The sequence below is a fragment of the Aspergillus piperis genome (genome assembly GCF_003184755.1).
Source record: "Aspergillus piperis CBS 112811 unplaced genomic scaffold BO85scaffold_24, whole genome shotgun sequence".
NCBI classification, from domain to species: domain Eukaryota; kingdom Fungi; phylum Ascomycota; class Eurotiomycetes; order Eurotiales; family Aspergillaceae; genus Aspergillus; species Aspergillus piperis.
The window spans coordinates 342,835-362,546 of NW_020291614.1; the positions used below are offsets into that span (position 1 = coordinate 342,835).

At 50.4% G+C, this 19,712-nt stretch overlaps 8 protein-coding genes across 8 annotated transcripts; 5 read left to right on the plus strand and 3 right to left on the minus strand.

The window, feature by feature from the left end:
- Positions 1-664: 664 nt before the first annotated feature.
- BO85DRAFT_381791 (uncharacterized protein) lies at positions 665-971 on the plus strand (the record flags this gene model as incomplete). Its single annotated transcript, XM_025656438.1, has 2 exons — positions 665-814; positions 879-971. Coding segments are annotated over 2 exons (243 nt in total), but the record flags the coding sequence as incomplete, so codon positions are not given.
- A 363-nt stretch (positions 972-1,334) lies between these two features.
- BO85DRAFT_157170 (putative C2H2 finger domain protein) lies at positions 1,335-2,958 on the minus strand. Its single transcript, XM_025654201.1, has 3 exons — positions 2,483-2,958; positions 1,796-2,409; positions 1,335-1,738 (listed from the first exon to the last, which is right to left on the minus strand). Exons 1-3 carry the CDS (start codon positions 2,729-2,731, stop codon positions 1,498-1,500), a joined length of 1,104 nt encoding a protein of 367 aa, XP_025511311.1. The 5' UTR covers positions 2,732-2,958; the 3' UTR covers positions 1,335-1,497.
- A 146-nt stretch (positions 2,959-3,104) lies between these two features.
- On the minus strand, positions 3,105-4,104 carry cyn1 (putative cyanate hydratase). The gene is made up of 3 exons (XM_025661001.1): positions 3,776-4,104; positions 3,265-3,704; positions 3,105-3,208 (listed from the first exon to the last, which is right to left on the minus strand). The coding sequence occupies exons 1-3, from the start codon at positions 3,794-3,796 to the stop codon at positions 3,187-3,189; spliced, it is 483 nt and encodes a 160-aa protein (XP_025511312.1). The 5' UTR covers positions 3,797-4,104; the 3' UTR covers positions 3,105-3,186.
- A 184-nt stretch (positions 4,105-4,288) lies between these two features.
- BO85DRAFT_405989 (fungal specific transcription factor domain-containing protein) lies at positions 4,289-6,662 on the minus strand. Its single transcript, XM_025657319.1, has 6 exons — positions 6,530-6,662; positions 6,380-6,451; positions 5,880-6,326; positions 5,609-5,812; positions 5,291-5,556; positions 4,289-5,195 (listed from the first exon to the last, which is right to left on the minus strand). Exons 3-6 carry the CDS (start codon positions 6,308-6,310, stop codon positions 4,564-4,566), a joined length of 1,533 nt encoding a protein of 510 aa, XP_025511313.1. The 5' UTR covers positions 6,311-6,326; positions 6,380-6,451; positions 6,530-6,662; the 3' UTR covers positions 4,289-4,563.
- A 383-nt stretch (positions 6,663-7,045) lies between these two features.
- BO85DRAFT_429610 (RTA1 domain-containing protein) lies at positions 7,046-8,074 on the plus strand. The gene is made up of 3 exons (XM_025658256.1): positions 7,046-7,342; positions 7,409-7,797; positions 7,856-8,074. The coding sequence occupies exons 1-3, from the start codon at positions 7,080-7,082 to the stop codon at positions 8,053-8,055; spliced, it is 852 nt and encodes a 283-aa protein (XP_025511314.1). The 5' UTR covers positions 7,046-7,079; the 3' UTR covers positions 8,056-8,074.
- Positions 8,075-8,723: 649 nt separating this feature from the next.
- Positions 8,724-10,986, plus strand: BO85DRAFT_492216 (uncharacterized protein; the record flags this gene model as incomplete). The annotated part of the gene is made up of 2 exons (XM_025663766.1): positions 8,724-8,905; positions 8,955-10,986. 2 exons carry the CDS (start codon positions 8,724-8,726, stop codon positions 10,984-10,986), a joined length of 2,214 nt encoding a protein of 737 aa, XP_025511315.1.
- Positions 10,987-11,529: 543 nt separating this feature from the next.
- Positions 11,530-13,727, plus strand: BO85DRAFT_381775 (uncharacterized protein; the record flags this gene model as incomplete). Its single annotated transcript, XM_025656437.1, has 5 exons — positions 11,530-11,673; positions 11,742-12,711; positions 12,761-12,783; positions 12,830-13,283; positions 13,342-13,727. The coding sequence occupies 5 exons, from the start codon at positions 11,530-11,532 to the stop codon at positions 13,725-13,727; spliced, it is 1,977 nt and encodes a 658-aa protein (XP_025511316.1).
- Positions 13,728-14,750: 1,023 nt separating this feature from the next.
- pld2 (putative phospholipase D (PLD)) lies at positions 14,751-18,690 on the plus strand (the record flags this gene model as incomplete). The annotated part of the gene is made up of 5 exons (XM_025658835.1): positions 14,751-14,951; positions 15,028-15,379; positions 15,436-15,579; positions 15,630-17,959; positions 18,007-18,690. The coding sequence occupies 5 exons, from the start codon at positions 14,751-14,753 to the stop codon at positions 18,688-18,690; spliced, it is 3,711 nt and encodes a 1,236-aa protein (XP_025511317.1).
- Positions 18,691-19,712: the final 1,022 nt, after the last annotated feature.

A 19,712-nucleotide genomic window follows, 5' to 3' on the forward strand; every position in this document is an offset into this window, starting at 1 on the left:
CCTCCCTCCTCACCTGGATCTCTGCATGAACCGCGCGTCTATAACACCTCCCAATTATAGACGAGCATCCAAGTTTCATCAACCACAACACAGCCCGGCCAACCCCCAGCCACGGCAAACCCGGCACAACACACCACACAAACATCTTCCCAGACAAATGAAGACAGCCAAGAAATCATGGGTTGATCTGGCGAATCCCATGACAAACAAGTCGGCCGTGCCAAGAAATTACTAGCCGGCAGGGCTGAGCGGGAGGTTGACGTGGACCATCTCGTGGCTGTGAGTGGCTGAATTCATACCAACCTCCCCGCTTTCTCAGCATGAAGCATGAAAATACAGATTCTTTCTGTTTTTGTGTCTTCTTCGCTAGCCCCCACCCCGTATCATTACACTATTAATACAGTGACGCTTACTTTACTTACAACCCTGGACCCACACGGAATGAATCGATGCCTGCGTCGTGGACCCCTGATCCAGAGAAATTGTACTGTTACTTATGGCGGATGAATCCGATCATCGTTTTTTTAAAACATAAATAGCGGGTGTTGCTCCTCGCTTTGATTCATTTTGTTACAACTGTCTACTACCACTATCTACTTAGATACTTATCTGCTATCTCTACCTCTATCTCTACTCTACATCTCATCCAACTCTACACGACACTACAGTCAAAATGGTCTTCAACTGGTTCAAGTCTTCCAAGGAGGAGTCCTCCGCTACCCAACAACCCTCCTGGGACGCCAACACCATGACCATGCAGCAGCCTTCTAGCCCCGAGGCTCCTTCTACTGAGCGCGTTGTTACGCAGCAGCCTGTACGATATCCCTTTCTTCAACATCTATCAAGTAACATAGATAAAAACTAACGAGTATTTCCAGAACACCCAGGAAGAAATGAAGATGGGTCTGCGTGGTGGTGGTGCCGGTGATGTGTGCTGCGGAGTGTATGTTCATCCCATTCCTTCCTTCTAACCTACTCTTTAAGTAATGGCGATGCTGATTTCGGATTCTTGTTGTCTAGTTGCGCCGGTCTTCTCTGCTTCGAGTGCTGCGAGGAGTGCTGCTAAGCAAACACCTCCTTCTTCCTCCCTCTCATACATACGTTCGACTACTGTCTCCGCATCTTGACGAACAAAGATAAAAACAAAAAAGAATAATAAGGAAACGGACATGTGCTGCCCATCTATGAGACGAGCTATGAAATGCGGACCTGGGTCACGATGATTTCATGGATATGGCCGATGGATGGATGATGGATGGTGTTTCAGTTGGTTTTGGATTTGCCCTTGCGAGATCGCTTATACCCGGTGTTTCTATCACATCTACTATTTCTCTATTTTCGCTTGGTTCTAGAAATGAATTGAGACAAGATGATTGCTTGTTTGATCGTTGGTCAGTGCGCTGTAGATTAAACTTGGATTTGAGCTATTATCAGATGGCAGTCTTGTTGCGTGCTAACCTTGCGTCGCGAATATTGTAAGTCCGATTTTGCGAATGATTAGTCCATCAGACTACGCTGCTCTTTCTCATATGTCACCTGCTTCGGACCCATCGTGCCAGGCCCGTACTCCACGCTACCATCCGCGAACAGACCAACGGACCTGACCAGTCCCCCGCTGATGTCGTTGATGACTTGGCTGAACTGAAGCCCCCGGTTCACCTTGCATCGAGTACTGGCCGACTCGCAATGAGCCACCAGGGCAGCCGCCGTTCGGAAGATGCGAAGACATCCAGGGCACCTAATAAGTCGTGAGTCAGACCATAGTCAACCGTCATTCAAGCATGCAGCAGCTTACTGAATGCCTCTGTTCTGGTTGGTCTTCGTTACGACATGCTCCTCAAAGTCTCTCATGCTGGAGAATTCAGCCTTACAGGGGCAGATAAACTTGCCATGGAAGGAACTGAAGTATACGGTAGGGTCCCAGTTCCGGTCCAGCGCCCGAAGAGTGTATCCTGCGTCAAGGTGGTCAATGCCGAAGGAGTTGCTTGGGCCTGGGCTTGGGCTCGATGGCCTCGCGATCTTTCCGGCAGATGTTGATTGTTCTCTCGTCTCGCTAACCGAAGACGGAGAAGCCATCGACGACTTGCTCTTCGGTTCCGGGATGTCGTCAAGAGATAGAGCGCTCACCCCGCCCACGACAGATTGAGTGGCCTCGTTGTCAGGGTCCATCTCCAAAAGGTCCTGGTCAATATGGACTCCGCCGTCTTGGCAATCGGGTTCAGCGCTCTCACCCTCGTTACCTGTCTTAAGCGCCTCTCGGAAGAGGAGTCTTTTTGACTGTTCCTGTAGCAGACTAGATAAGGGGATATTTGGGCAATCGCCGCTCTCGACGTGATTCACCATGGCACCTGCCATCTTGAACTTCTGCCCGCAGCCGTAACAGGTCAGGGTCTGCGGAGTTCGGTGTTGCTGGATAGACATCAAAAGAATTAGCTTGGAAGGATGTGACGGGTCAACAAATGCCAATATGAAGGATACCCACCTGACGGGTATGAAGGTCTCTACCACCCTCGCTGCGGAAATCGATCCCACAAACTACACACACGATATGCTTGTCACTCTTGATCTTGTGGAGCAGAAGATACTCATCATCCTGGAAATCCTCGTCGCAACGGCTGCAATAGTCGTGTTCGTTCGCCTTGTGCCTCTTCATCTCCCCTGCCGATGTAAAGACACCGCTGCACTCCTTGTAGGTGCAGGGCACCCTGGTGGGAAATCGTTGAGTGGTCATCTTGAACTCGTCAAGTAACTTGTCAAGTAGATGTGGATGGAGTGTTTGAATGGTGGAAGGGGGAGTAGATGTAGTTTTGAACAGGGAGGCTAGAAGAGTGTGCCGGTCAAAATATGCGAAATTCACCGAAATGGCGATGAATGAGAGTCACCCTAGACGACACCTGCCTAAATAGGAAGGCATGCACTCGAAGCGAGACGGAGTGAAACCTGCTGGAAAGCGTTTCATATTTCAAGATTTACGGGAGGTTTCACATATCGCATGGAATGAGGTGGCATCGAAGTTGGAATGAATTAAACAAATTCATAACTTTTCTCTCACTTTGTACCTACAGCCAGTCAATACGGGCCCACTAGCCACATACTAAAGACAATTTAAAGAAGAAATTCATTATTCAGTCATTTACAGAACACTATATATGCATTCACCAAACCCGATCTCCGTACACCTCGTATTTAGAACCGCGAGAAGGGCAGCCTAACAAAGTTAGTAAATCACCAGCGAAGCGACCATCAATCATCCAAACAACTCACCACTTTCCACGCAGAGTAATCACGGCCCAGTTATTTCCATCCGCATCTGTCTCCTTCTCCACCTTGGTCGAGAAAGAGATAGCGCTCATAATACCATCACCAAACTTCTCGTTCAGCACCGCCTTGTATGCGTACCCATAGTTCTGCACAATCTCATACAACCGGTAAATCAGGGGCTCCTTGGGAGGCATCTCCACGGTGCGACCACGGTCGGGGAAACCACTAAGCCTTTCCTCCAGAGCATCGTGAGGGATGGTGAGAAGCGATGCGAGTTTCTCGATGTCTTCGGGGGAAGCCTTGGCCTGGCCATAGAAGATAGCAGCGGTAGCCACTTCATTGCGGCCAATGTGCTGGGCAATCTGCTCGAAGCTCAGCTTCTTGGCGGCTTTGGCCTTGAAGAGGGTCTCCGACGCGGACGGCAGGTTGGGATGCTGGGCAGTCTGTTGTTCGAGGGTGATGAGCTCATGCTTTCCTCCTATTCTCGGCATCATGTATTGGAGGGAGAGCTTACGTCTAGAGTGGCGAGAGACATTGTGTCAGTAGGATGCTCGGACAGAAACGGCGATGGAGAAGAGTTGATGAGATTGAATTGGCGTAGGAGAGACGGGATTCTAAAAGCTGGCTGCCAAGGTCAAGTAGATGGAGATGGAGGGGTGTCATTCTTAAATAATCGGCGGTGATCCGCTTTTCTCCAACTGTCGTGCGGGGTACTTGCCGTCTCGTTGCAACGGTGGGGAGCTCATGTTGTGTGGGGGAACATCAACAATACCATTGCTTCCGCATGATTTATTTGTGTTAGCTCTGAAGCTTTCCGTGAAGTATCACAACTATAGACTCACTGGTAAGTGGCAACATTGGCAGCACCCTCAATAAAGCTATGGTGGCCATCGCTGTCCTCCTGCAGCCGCGAAAACGTTACACCTGCATCCGAGATAAGATACTGCGGGGTTCCGCCGAGGTCGGATCGACACCCCAACTGCCTGGCAGCTACTTTGACATCTGTCAGATATTTAATCTAGCTAAACAGATATAAAGGCCCCATCTAATATAAATAAAAATAAAAAGAGCAAAACAATGTTTTTATTTATACATAAGAAACTCTTTTTCGGTTTCGAATTATTTTCCTTCTTGTCAATCATCTATTTCTGCCTTGTTGATATCCTTCTCTTCCGTGCTGGCATGAAGCTCTGTGAGTGTCGTCATCTTATCATGAAGATTACTGAAGATACGTACATACATAAATACATCTCACAACATTCTGCTTGACGCATGCTCCTTTCTTCGTCCTGTTATCTGATATCAAATATGCCCAATACCAGGCAACGATCCAAACCAACCCCCTATCAGCTCCTCCATTGTAATGTCGAAATCCAACCCAAACAAATTCGGATCAGCCTGAACACCCTGATCCATATTCTGATTCTGCTCCGCAAACCGCAAAGACTCATTCTCAACAATCCTCGCCGCCTCCAACTGAGCAACCTGATACGCCTTATCAAACCACGTCGCAGCAGCCAGAGTCCACTTATGATAATGCGAAAATACCCCATCCTTACACGTCTTCGCAATTGCATCGAGACGAGCCACAAAGAACTGAAGCATCTTCGGCATATCAAGCGCGTCACGAAGCTCTTGTACCTGTGTATTAAGGCGAAGTGAAGGGTGCAAAGCTGCTAGAACTAGTTTGCATGCGGCGGCAACCAAAAAGCCCGATGATAGCCAAATCACGATGCTGTAGTTCCTTTCAATTACTGGTGGTAACTTGAGGTAGTAGTCGAGGAATCTCTTGGAGGCTGCTAGTCCGTGGCAGAGGGTGTCGCTTTGGGAGACTAGGAGAAAGCTGTCGGATGGTGTGGATGCTACTTTGGTGTCTATGAGACTGATTTGACATATTTGGAGTTCTAGAGTGTGGTATTGTGTTGCGATGAATGCTGTGCAGAAGGAGTTTATTAGCATCGTCAGGATGTACATCGCTCAAGTGCATGTCTAAAGGGGGAGGGACTCAGTAAGATACTGAATTACTCACGGTCACAGGTTGGATCAACAGGTAATTGGTTCTTATACTGTTCAACTTCTGCTCGAAATGCTCGAATATGTTGCTCCATGTCCGGATGGCGTTCAATACTAGTCATAGTAAGAGCATCTAATCTCTGCAGCATATGCTGTAACTGGACGTAATAGATTATATACCGATCAGTAGGATATTCGGCCACCCGAGACAAGTCTTCAGCTATTGACTCTATAAACGGTGTCCAGGGCGTTGTGCAAGTTTTTTGTCTGATAATAGCATCACTGATGAAAAGTGTAAGTATGAGTCTCGTTTCCCTTGAAAATCTTCACTTACGTGGAGTTGAGTAGGAATAATCCTATCAAGGCCCGACTTTCATCGGCGACTGTCCCTCTTCTTGTTTCGTCGCATTCGTCACCCACCTCAAGCCGTGTGGCGACTCTGTACTTCGGATGTCGGTCGAGTCGTTCGTTGATTACTACACCAACGGCAAGCTGCATGTAATACGGAAATCGACATAATTGATGCCTCTGGCGTGTTCTATTTGATAATTAGTATGTCTATTCTAGTGGTGAATTCAAAAGCAATATCTGAAGGCCATACATACCCAGCTAAGATGATCAATAGTCCCTGCAGAATCTCGAAAGAAGGCGGGTGGCTATCATGCTCTGAGCAAAGGACCTCATTTGATACATAGGATTGCAGAACTTTTTCTAGTGACTTTTGCAACGTGTCGTCGTGGAATGAACAAAATATCAGAATACAGAGAAGTACGAATGGCTTCTCGGTTAGGTCGTCGACCGTGGTGCTTGCGGGCACCATGACAAATGGGAAGAACAGCATGGCTTCACGGTACTGATCTAAGAGCTGTGTTGCGTATTCATGGCTGATCAGACCATTTTTGATTACATCGATAGTATCGGCGTGTGGGTAGGTACTGCTAACTTCACTATTCGGGGTGTGATATGGATGCTCTGGACGTCGTGGGGTGACGAGGTTGATCTGGCCCATTATCTTATCAATTTTGTCTTCAAGCATTTCTATGCGCTTGTTTCTTTAGTTTAATTAGTTGATCTGTTTGCGACTTGTTGTTTCTATGAGCGTTACCTTCTGCGCTTCTTTGGAGCGGATCGCTGCCGTGCCGGTCGGAAGTAACATTCTTTCTTCAAGCGATAGCAGCTATTATACCGAATTGCATACCATGTTAGATACTGTATACATGTAGTTTTTCATCAGAAGGATGAGTACTTTACTGACCGATCGCATATCGTTGCATCTGGCGCATGCGTACATCGTATCTTGGCCCGACGCAGTTCTCACAGGTCTTGACTCTTTCTGTTTCAATTTCCCCAACCATACTGAAGAAGATAGGGCTTGGTAACTATATGATTTTACTGATCTTGTAGAAACGGACACGGACTGGAGGTCAAACACGGACGGTAGTACATTTAAGAAGTGTCAGTCCGTCGGACACGGACATCATATCTGTCCAGCTTATCCGGCGGGCCAAAGTTGACATCCGACTCCGTGTCAGCTAAGCCAATCATGTGAATCAGGGAGCCTAATTTGGGGCCGCCAAGATCTCAAAGCTGAGGATTTCCGTGTCGACAATCCCTCTCAGCATGCGTAATCTTGGGCTAAACAAGAAAAATGAGGATTTTGCATAGCCCTATCCATTAAAATAGATCAGGCATTCGGGTTTTAGGAGAGATATTAGCCATATAAGATTGAGACTAGCCTCGAACATGTGAATTTGAAGTATACAGATCTATAGCAATATCACAATCGATTTCAATATCCTAACTACATGATGTCTTCAACTGACAGTTGTACCTTGTTAACATGTCCGCTCAGCATGGCATATATCAATTACCTTCCTAATCTTCCCGCAAATGTGTTTTTCGTGGCCTTTTTCGGCCTCATAACCGTCCTTCAATTTGGTCTGGGAGTATGGTATCGAACATGGACTTATATGATTGCCATGCTGCCGGGTCTTATTCTCGAGGTTCTGGGATACGTGGGGCGAATCATGCTACATGATAATCCTTTCGACTTTAACAACTTCCTTCTGTGAGTGGCTTCATATGTTTTATGCCTCAATCTTGAGCCTCAACTAATCAACATTTGAATCTGAAGGTACCTTATTTGTTTGACTCTTGGACCCGCATATTTCAGTGCCGCCATCTACATCTGCCTGGGGAAAATAGTTGTTATCTACGGAGAGGGTATTTCTCGATTCCGACCCCGAACATACACAAGGCTCTTCGTCTCCTGTGACCTGCTATCCTTGATCCTCCAAGCAGTCGGTGGTGCCCTCGCTTCCTCCGCTGGTGACGGCGACACGGGCGAAAGCGATACTGGGGTCAACATCATGATTGCGGGTCTGGCTTTCCAGGTCTTCTCCCTACTCGTGTTCATGGTCCTTGCTAGCGAATTCGCTTTCCGGGTCCGCAAAAGCCCCAAGTCAGAGAATGATGACTTTACTAGCCTTCGGAAGAGCCCGAAGTGGAAGGTGTTTCTTTACTGTATGTTGACCTTTGTCTGATTCAGTACACGTATGCTAATCACATGTGCATTTATCAGGTCTCGCTCTTGCCACTATTACTATCTTTATTCGATCGGTCTTCCGCGTTGCAGAGTTACAGGGTGGATTTTCCAGTGCCCTGGCCAATAATGAAATTGACTTGATGGTGTTGGAAAGTACCATGATCTCGATTGCGTGCATTTGTTTAACGGTGGCTCATCCGGCTATTATTGTCGGTCACACTTGGGGTTCTCTTTAAGGGATTCAATTGCTCTTGCATATTGAGATTCAGACTTAGACTCCTTTTAGTACATGGAATGAAAGATCATAAAGTTACGAACTTCAATGGTGGTGTCTTTGGAGAAATTGCAGAGGATATGCCCATCTATCGTGGGGTATGAAAAGAAAATCCTTCAAACTGTTCATGTTCCCATGCACACTGCTAATATATACAATTCGATGTCTTAGCGAAGTTGATTTGGGACCTCTGCGTTGTATGCATTATGAAATATGAGTCTCACTCGAGCTGAAAAAATGATGGTGGTAGTACGTTTTCAATTGAAGTTGCCATTCAGTATTCAGCAAATTTGTCAGTTTGTTGGGCAACATATATCCGAGATACTATTTCGCTGATTCCAGTGTTAAATTTAGCATCAGTTTCAAAAAGCCCCACAGCAAACTGATACCAGTATCAGCAACCACTCAATTGGTAGCATTAAAGTTAGTAACTTCCTCTCAATAATCTTTAGATACCCACTAATATCACTAGTAGCTGACAGTCAATTGATCTGCCTTGAAGCCTGAATCAACGTGTCACGTGCCTACTATGAATGTGGGGTTTATTCTGTCTCCGCAACTCCGCAACTCCGCTCCTTCTACTCCGGACAATCGTTGACAACCCTCTTGTCTGAGCATGCTTGGAGCACCATGGAGAGTCGACCTGCAATGAAGCGCGCCTCCGAATCAGAAATAGATCCACCACGTACGCGTCCTTGTCCTGCCTGCAACAAGACTTTTTCAAAAGCCGAACATCTCACTCGGCATCTCCGCAGCCACACTAAAGAGAGGCCGTATGTGTGTACTACCTGCGGGAAGGTGTACTCCAGAAGGTATGAATACTGAACCTAAGCTACTGCCATGTGCACTGACATTTGCTAGCGATGTGCTGCGGAGACATCTCAAAAGCCACGAGAAGCACTCTCAAAAGGCTTCACCGCAGCCCCGAGCTTCGATTTCAGGGACGCCATCCCGATCAGTGGCGGAAGAGTCGACGATAATCTCTAGCCCATCTCATACGGCACCAAGGATACATGAGCTACTGAATGATGCTTCATTAATAGTACCGGCCGTACATGACCAGTTAATCAGCAGTACCGAACCATCTCAATCCCAATCAGCGGCAGGGATGAATTTGCATGACTCCGTACTACAGACAGATACCGATTCTTGGTTCCTTGGCGCAGACTTTGATGTAAATGCCTTGGACTTTTCCATATCATCGGCGATATCGGAATGGGCGCAGCTGCCTTCCACACCACACATGTTAGGCTCTGTTGGCTTAGCAGGAGAGCCGCTGCCTTCCGCACCAACGTCCTACGCAAAGGGGAACATCGATGAGTCGCATTCAGCGGACATTGTAAGGAAGAGATGGTTTACTTGTTTATCTCCACCAGAGGTAAACCAATTTGTCTACAGAGGACCCAATCGCCCCGGTGACTCGTTCCCTCAAGGGAGGATCGATGCCGATGACAACTATAGAGCTGGTCTCTCCCAGAGGTTGAAGCCTCGCATGCATGATGAAGCACTGCCATCCGCAGAGCAATTGAATCTCTTTGCGAAGCTCTTCTTTAGTCGATTCCACTCCCTGTTTCCGGTTATACATGCACCCACCTTTCGTCCGACCGCGGAAAATTCGTTGCTATTCTTATCAATCTGCTCAATAGGTAGCCTCTTTGTGGGGTCATCCCATGCAGTGGCACAAGGCCTGAGGATATTTGAACGACTGAATAAAGCAATTCTGGCCTCCTGGGAGTCAATTCTTGCTCATAGCCGACCGGATGCCTTGTCGATGGTCCAAGCTGCCATTCTGGGCCAGACTTATGGAATTTTGTCCGGAAGGCCCAAGGACTTGGTCCTTGCGGATGTCCTTCATGGTACCGTAATGGGATGGACACGCGAGTCCAATAAATATGCTACTATTGGCCATGGTCAGTTCCTTGATTCATGCTCAACCGAACAAGAGTTGATCGAGCAGTGGCACCGATGGGCCGAGGCGGAACAGAGAAGACGTGTCGAAATTGCCTTAAACATACACGATGCGGAGCTTGCTAGCCTGATGCACCATGAGCCTATTCGCAAGCATCGATTCACACAATATCCGCTGCTAGCCTCTGAATCAATGTTCATGGCTCCGACAGCTGCCCGATGGGCCGATATATACAAACAGTCACCGTCTATTACTAAACTAAGCCCCACCCCCGACCTTCACTTTCACTCCGCCGGGCATGATTCTAGGTTCGCTGTCTATAGCGTGCTGGAGAGTATCAACGCCCATGTCATTGAGGCTCGCCTCTCAGGCACCTTAGATAGAGATACATGCCGAAATCTATCTAGCCTACTGATGCATTGGTGGAGTAAATATAGCTTACAATACATCCGAGATGAGGAAGAAGATCCTTTTAGTCTTCCTGTGTTGTGGCACTCGATTTATATGTCTCTTTATAGCGACATGGACCTGCTTGAACGAGCAGTTGGTCGTAATGGGCATGCAGCTGCCACTGAATCTCACCACGCGGTCCAAGCGTGGGCGGGCTCCCTGGATGCCAGCAAGTGCCTGGTTCATGCGCTGTTGATACAGCGTTACCTCGAGAGGATGCGAATTTCCTCTGAACCCGCAATACATGTGCCCGGGGCTCTCTTTTCGGCTGCTCTCGCATGGCTCTGTTTTACGAGAATTGGACAACAGCAATCCATCAACTTGAAAGCTTTCGATGCCCCAGAAATCCAGCTCCTGGGCAGTGAGACCGCGTTGCAAGAGGCCCAAGGGCAGGCATTCGGAGACTCTGCATTTGCAGATGTAAATCACTTACATCGACTGATTGATCTTCTGCACCGCTTTGGGCGCTGGACGATCTCGAAAACATTTGCCACTGTGCTATGCACGGCTCTAGAAGAAGTTAGAGAAGAATGACGTTCTTTGATTACCGATCCTATAGCAGTACATTATGCACGACCACTGGAGACAGCAAGTATCAATAAAGATGTGGCGGCAAAGAAAGCAAATCTGGTTCATGCCGAGGTCATTAGTGCAGGCTCCCCGCCGAAATGTGGGATGTGTTGCGGGGTGGCGGGGTGACCCCGTGGATCGACACACCGAAGGCGTTTGCAGATTGCTGACACGAGGATTATGAGAGCACTTACGAGATGGCCTACATATTCATCCCATCCGGTTGGACGCACAACACAATGGTTCCGCCAATGGTACTATTTATCATGACATAACCGGTATGATCACTAGAAACCCCATACGTGCGCAATAATGCAGCGCACTCGGGTCGCCCATCGCTCGCTGTGTACCTTCTTCCCGCCTGTGGGGTATTGATGTGTGGGGTTTCTCCAGACAATGCCGCATACAACAACCGAGTCAATATTCACCCATGAGAGATGATTTATAGATCTACAAGCCCGCCGAATATATTATTTCAAGGGTATTGATTCAATCAAGCACATTGAAATGCCGGTATTTACAGAATTCGCATCCAAGTCGCGGGACCTGCGTGTCCTTCCTTCCTTTGCTCTTCCATTACCTCGACTTACTCCGCCGTTCGAACCCACCGTAAACGATGGAGTCGAACGCTACGAGGTTGTCATCGTTGGGGTAAGTCCCATCAGACAACGGATGTTGTCACTCAACATATACGAGCGAGAGTTGATAACATCATGCAGGCTGGACCCTCGGGGCTGATGCTGGAACTTCTGCTGGCCAGATACGGATTGAGTGACGAATCTCTCCTTTGTATTGATTCGAAGCCAAGTACCTTGAAATCTGGACAGGCCGATGGTGTTCAACCTCGGACGTTGGAAGTATTCAAAACCTTGGGGATTTCCGACGAGATTGAGAACGAAGCATGCCAAATGTGGCAGTTTGCCTTCTGGAATACCTCATCAGACCCATCCAAGATCATTGAGCGGAAGTCTGTAGTCCCCGAAGTGATACCCCCCGCTCGGTTTCGCTACGAGGCTACTATACATCAGGGACGCATTGAAAGGATCATGGAGACTGACCTCCTGCGATACTCCAAAAGAGGCGTGCAAAGGGACACCAAGTTAATTCATGTCCAGCTGAATGAAGATGACAAGGAGTTCCCCGTCCTGGCGGAGATTGAGACACGCGGGGTAAGAAGATTAGTCCGCACAAAACACCTCGTTGGAGCAGACGGAGCACACTCGATGGTACGTCAGTGTGTGGGACTAAAGCTGGAGGGTCAATCGCTCGACCATATCTGGGGTGTTATAGACTTGGTAGTGGATACGGATTTTCCTGACATTCGCCGACGATGTGCTATCCATTCCCCAGCTGGCTCGGTAATGGTCATACCACGAGAACGGATCGTGACGGGTGAGTATCTTACGCGACTTTATGTCCAGGTACCTGGAATGGCAAGCCCCAATGGAGATATAGTGGGAGCGGCTGCCCCAGTTTCCGAAATCGATGATGCTAGGGTACGCAGACAGCAAGTGACGAAGGAGGGAATCCTGAAGCAAGCAGCAGACGCATTCAAGCCATATTACCTGAAGCCGAAAAGCGAGGAATCAATCGACTGGTGGGCAGCGTATCAGATTGGGCAGCGGGTCTCACCGGAATTCATGGTCAAAGACTCTACTGGAGTTCCTAGGGTATTCATTGTGGGAGATGGTATGTGCACTCTTCACTGAGGACTAGAATCACTTGCTGATGATCCTAGCTTGCCATACTCATAGTCCAAAGGTACTATGTACGAACTCTTCGTGAGACGCAGCTAATTGTTGTCTAGGCCGGCCAGGGAATGAATGTGTCCATGATGGACTCGTATAATCTGGCCTGGAAGCTGGCCTACCACATTCACGGACTCAGCCCATCGTCTGGCGAGCCCGACCAGCCACATCCCCTCCTCGACACTTATCATCTGGAACGGCATGCGAACGCGCAGCAGCTGATTGATTTTGATCGCAAGTTCTCTACCATCTTCTCGGGTCAACTGGACACGGAGGAGTCAGGGATGTCGCACGCGGAATTCGTGGCCACATTCAACACCGGCAACGGCTTCACCAGCGGCTGCGGGGTGGAATACGGAGAGAGTATGATCGTTGACCGAACGGCATCGGAAGGACAGGATAATCCCATCCAGGGCGACGACTACTTATCTGGGATTCTGCGACCGGGCAGACGATTGCTGAACGTGAAACTAAGGCGTCATGCGGATGGATGGCACCGGGATATCCAGGACGGTTGGTACCATCATCCCTCCACCCCTTGCATATGCTGATATCATGGCCACACGTTTAGACCTGGCATCCACGGGCCGGTTCCGCGTTCTAACGCTCACGTCTAATGATCTCCTGAACGTGCAAAGCGTGTCTGCTCGATCATTGCAGGATGTGTCTGCATTGCTGGGTACTTTCCCAGCAGGGATCGTCGAGCAGATTGTGGTGCACCCGCAGCTCCCGAGAGAGTTTGAATGGGATAGCCTTCCGGGTTGCGTGAAAGAACATGCGGAGATGCGCTTCTATAATGGAAGCGAGCTGGAGGATGCCTATGAAATCTACGGGGTGGACCCTCATCAGGGAGCCATGGTGGTTGTCCGGCCCGACGGGTATGTTGGGATAGTTGTAGCGCTCGGGAAGGTGGATCGCGTGGGCGAGTACCTGCGTCGCTGCATCAGGACGCAGTAGATGAAGATGATTGATTACCACCATGTACATATCACCAGTCCAATGAGAGTATGGTTCGTTGAGCTGAAGTGGTCACGGTCCCTCACCCGTTCAGCCTTGTTTTCCGAGAAGCTCCGGGAAACTATGATTGTCGGGATGCATGCATGGCTGATGATGGATGGGCAGCCGAGAGATCCGCCTGAGCCACAACATTCCGGGCGGGGTGGGCATCACGTGTCTCTTTTTGAATTCCTGCTTCCTCCCAAGTGTCTACTATAATGGTATTTTATTTACTTAAGTTATCAACATCTTACTTACTCAGGAGGTATTAGTCGGGGCTTGACCGCCACAAAGTGAAACCCCTACTCCATCACACTAAAGTAGACTAGTTGAAGACACTTGGCAGCAACTGCACAGCCACATCAACGGCACAATTCGAGCCAAATGGTTCCCCACTTGGAAGCCCGGCCAGCCTGCTTCTCCGAATCAAACTAGACTGACTTGACTAGTTTCTTAATGAGTTGGGATCGAGATCATCGTGGAATTTCCATCATGGAGGGGTTGCCCTATGTCTATTGTCTAGTGACCCCAGGCAAAAGCAACAACCAGGAAAGTCCACTCACAGTCATTGGATTGCCCGGTCGGGATTATTCATAAAAATAATAAAAATAATAAATTGCAGCCTAAATGTGGATTCCCTGGAGGCACACAGCTGGTGTGAGAATGAATGAGTGAATGACTGACTGACTTGAGACTTCTTGGAGGAGCGGGGCTCGTCGTCAGTCCCGTCAGCCGCGCCCTCCATCATCCATCCATCTTTCTCTTCTGTCTGTCTGTCTCCACTGGGCTGATCCCCTCCTCTTCCCTCTTCCCTCTCTTCTCCCCTCCCCACTATTTCTACTACTAATAGCTCCTGTTTCGCCCCTGGGTGGTTTGCTAGTCTCCCACCTCAAAAGTAATCCTCTGCGAGGATTCTCTGTTATACTACCTCTATCTTAAACCTCTTCTTTTTCTCACCCTTTTGTTTTTGTGTCCCACTGTATCATGACCCGCCCCGAGGACGACCTGGCTTATGGCCAGTATTACCAGGACTCCGCCCGGGGAGCTTCTTCCGGAGACTCCTCCAGGGGTCTGAGTGACACTTTCAAGAAGCTCAAGCAGACCTACAAGTCCCACCAGTCGCAACAGGGCTCTTCCCAGCAGACTCAGCAGTCGCAGCAATCCCAGTCCGCCAGCTACTACAATGTATGTGAAAGTTGTTGCCTGTACCTGGTCACTTGGCCCGATCCCCGGTACTAACCGCCCCGTTCCTCTTCTTCAGACTTCGAACCAGACCTACCAGTCCCAAGGTCCCTCGCAGTCCCAGCCACACCCTCCCCCTCAGCAACAACAACCCCATTCGTCGAAACCCCAGAAGCAGGACAAATTCTCCGGCTTGTTTGGCAAGCTCGAGGAATTCGGCAATGAGGTGGCACAGAAACTGGGTACCGCGCTCGACCCCCAGGCCTATGCCGAGTATGGCGCACCAAAGCCGCAGACGGAGAACCGCTTCGGGAGCTTTGCATCCCCGCGTCAGGGTAACGAGGTCAAGTGGCACGTGGATGGTTGTGCCTACTTCTATGCGGTGTCCAAGGCATTGGAGAGTGCCAAGGAGTATATCTGGATTCTGGACTGTAGGTATCCCAGGGACCGCCGTGTTGGAGGGTATGAGGCTAACAAGGCATTTCAGGGTGGCTTTCTCCGGAACTTTACCTGAGACGTCCCCCGGCGAAGCACGAACAGTACCGGCTGGATCGGATGCTGTTGGCTGCAGCGCAGCGCGGAGTCCGGGTGAACATCATTGTGTACAAGGAGGTGACCCAGGCACTGACCCGTATGTTTCCTGCGTCCTTTGCGTGAACCGGCAGCTGATTTGGCTTGCAGTTTCCTCCCATCACACCAAGCACCATCTGGAAGACCTCCACGAAAACATTGCCGTATTCCGTCATCCCGATCATCTTCCCGACCGCCAGGAACTCGAGGCGTCCATCCACACGTCTCTCCAGAACCTGTCTCTCGATGCCGGAAACCTGGCCAAGATGTCCGAAGATGCCATCAAGGGCATCTACGGCATGCACGAGGATGTCATTCTGTACTGGGCGCACCACGAAAAGCTTTGCCTCATTGATGGCCGCATTGCCTTTATGGGCGGTCTGGATATGTGCTTTGGCCGTTGGGACACCAACCAGCATGAACTGGCGGACGTGCATGGCCAGGACCTGAACAAGATTGTCTTCCCTGGTCAGGACTACAACAACGCCAGAGTGAGCGACTTCCACGATGTTGCCCACTGGGAGCAGAACCAGCTGGACCGGAAGGATACTTCCCGCATGGGTTGGTCCGACATCTCGGTCAGCTTGCACGGTCCGGTCGTTGAAGATCTGAGGAAGCACTTCGTTCAGCGGTGGAACTTCATCTATGACTCCAAGTACCAGTCGCGCAACAACTCGAGATACGCCAGATTGTCCCTGTACGGCCGGCCCACCTCAGGCCCTCAGCAGCAAGGTCCCCAACAGGGTGGTCAGGCTCAGAAGCCGCCGGCATCCCCTCAGCCTGGTGCCACCGGCCCTCCTGCACCAAGCTGGCAACAGCAGGCTGCGTCTCCCCAGCCTGGGGCGAACCCTGGTCCTCCCGCTCCCAGCTGGCAGCAACAGGCAGCTCCGTCGCAGAGTGCCCAGCCGCCTAGTACTAGCAGCTCTTCTACCCCAAGCTGGCAGCAGCAGCAGACCGGGGTTGCTACGACTCAGCCTCCCAGCGCTGCTAACCCCGCGACACCAACCTGGCAGCAGCAGGCACCGGTACCCCAGGGTGGCTACCCAGCCAGTCACTCCCCCGACCCTAGCAGCCAAGAGAAGCCCAGCTGGCAACAACAGACTGCGCAGCCCAGCAGCTACAACCAACCCCAGGCGCAAAACACCGGTAGCCAGGAGAAACCTAGCTGGCAACAGCAGCCTGCGCAGCCTACCGGCTACAGCCAGCCCCAGACGCAAAGCACTGGCAGTCAAGAAAAGCCCAGCTGGCAACAGCAGAGCTCGGAGCCACCCGCGTACTCGGCTCACCCACAGCAGCACTACACGTACAGTGGTGACTCCTTCCCTCCACCCCCTCCTGGTCCCCCGCCAGCCCAAGGTACTGCGCAGACGTCTTATCAGGCGTACAATCCCCAGCAGCAGCAGCAGCAGCAGCCTCAGAGCCATACACCTACCCAAGCCCAGAGTCAAGGCCAGACCCAGTACTACCCGCCTCCTCCGAGCCAGGAGATCCATCACTCGCAGACCCGCGGTATCCACGATGCATCAGGCGGATATGGCGACTCTGAGAGGGGCTTCAACCCCCGCCGTCTGCGTGAGAACTTCATGGACTACAGCAACGTCCTGCGCGGCGAGTTGGCGGGCCAGATCCATCAGTACCAGGATCGTTTCTCCACTCATGGCCGTCAAGCCAGTCAGCCCCGTGGTAACATGACTTGCCAGATCGTGCGCAGCTGCTCGAAGTGGAGTAACGGCACCCCGACCGAGCATTCCATTCAGGATGCGTACGCGGCGGTCATTCGCAACAGTCAGCACTTTATCTACATTGAGAACCAGTTCTTCATCACGGCGACTGGCGATGCGCAGAAGCCGGTGGAGAACAAGATTGGTGTTGCCATTGTGGAGCGTATTCTGCGCGCAGCCCGTGCTGGGGAGAAGTTCAAGATCATTGTTGTGATCCCCTCCGTTCCTTGCTTTGCCGGAGACTTGAGCGACGAGTCCACCCTTGGTACTCGCGCTATCATGGAGTTCCAGTACAACTGCATCAACCGTGGGGGTAGCAGTATCATGGAAATGATTGCCAAGGAGGGTTTCAACCCGATGGACTACATCCGGTTCTATAACCTGCGTAACTACGACCGTATCAATGTCAGTGGCCCGCTGATGCAGGCCGAACAGCAGAGCGGCGTCAATTACGAGGATGCCCGCAAGCAGCAGGATGTGGCGACCGGTGGCCCTGGTAGTTATGGTCCCGGTGCTCCTCGGGCAGCTTTCGACACCACCGCGCCTTACCAGCAGTACCAGCAGGCTGCCCAGCAGGTGGGCGGCAAGTCCGGCCAGTGGGATAGTGTGAGCAGCTGCTACATGCTCAATGGTCCGGACATTCGCAATGTCCCTTGGAATGGACCTCCGGAGGCTGAGATTGATGCGTTTGTCACGGAGGAGCTCTATGTTCACTCCAAGGTATGTTAGCCTTCACATGGTATAAAAGCAGGACTAACAAGATGCAGGTGATGGTCGCTGACGACCGTGTTGCCATTGTCGGATCGGCCAACTTGAATGATCGCTCTCAACTGGGAACTCACGACTCGGAAATCGCCATCGTCATTGAGGACTACACCCCTGTGCAGTCCCGCATGAACGGCCAGCCCTGGACTGCCAGCCGGTTCGCCGCCTCCCTTCGTCGCCAGCTGTTCCGCAAGCACTTGGGACTGCTGCCACCCCAGGACCCGGAGCGACCGGATGGCAACTTTGAGCCCGTGGGCGTTCCCAACACCACCGACTTTGAGTCACCCGAGAGCCAGGTCGTCGCTGATCCGCTGGCGGATACGCTGCACAGTATGTGGAACACGCGGGCTCGGACGAACACGGAAGTGTTCCGCAAGGTCTTCCATTCGGTTCCGGATGACACCGTGCGCAACTGGGCCACGTACAAGGAGTTCTACGGATACTACTTCCACAACGCGGACAAGCAGGCGTATGGCGAGGACGAGTCCAGACCTGCTCGCTACAAGTATGGGCACGTGGTCCGCGACGACTTCCCACCGGGTCCGGAGGGAGTCAGGCAAGTCAAAGAACTGCTCAGCCAGGTCAAGGGCACATTGGTGGAGATGCCTTTGATGTTCCTGATCGAGGAGGATGTGGCGAAGGAGGGGTTGACGCTGAATGAGATTACGGAGCCAATCTACACTTGATTGCATTTGATTTGACGAGATAAGCGGATTGCCATAGCTTTGTTAGGGATACTAGCCATGAATTTATTCTTTGATTGTAGCAGATGAGTGTGGTCGATGTTGATATTGTTCTCGAGAACAATACTAAGCGGCTGGTTCTGATTGGGTGCCACCGCCCGTCGATAAAGTATGCACTGAAAATCCGGGGATTCCCATTGCCGATAATGTTGTCTGCTCCAGCTATTCGTGTGTCCTGCAGTCAAAGATGTCTTTCAGCTTTCAACTGAATATGTACCCACATGACTGTATTTGCCTACACACAATGTACAACACTTCCATCTGCATTAAACCCATTCCCGATGCAGACAGTCTATCTCAGCAGGTGCCGCGACAATCCGGTACCTTTCGTATTCATCCATTCCCGCCCTGGTTCTGATAGAGCTTCTGTCGGACTAGCCTCACCAGGAACAATAGAGCCATAGATAGTATTGACTGGGACGCCCCAATCAAATCATCTCCTGCATTGCCCGACAATCGTCTAGACAATCTCCGATCAAATCAGCTACCTGCAATGGTATCTACACCTGTCCCTAGAAGGATTGGCCCTGTGACACTGCTTGATGATGAATGAATGAATCCACATCCAATGCACCTCAATCCAATCAACCGCACTACCTGAATCATGAACATGCAGATGAATCCGGATCCGAATGCCTTTTCCACAGCACAGATACTGACACATACCATGAACCAATGTAGACATCAAAGAACCCCCTCCCAAGGGAGAAGCAAGATAGAGTAAGAAAAACATCTATATAAACCCCCTCGACCAACCCCCAAACGTCCCCTTCTTCTCCTCCTCATCACAAAAACAAAACAAGCATTTCAAAAAGAAACTTTTTGCAACGCAAATCACTATCAATCATCATGTCTCCCTACCAAGTTGCTAAGGACTCTGTCTCTTGCGGTATGCCCCTTCCCCTTCCTATCAACCAATCATCCCTTCATAATACACCCCTGGGAGGTGAGAGAGAGAGAGAGAG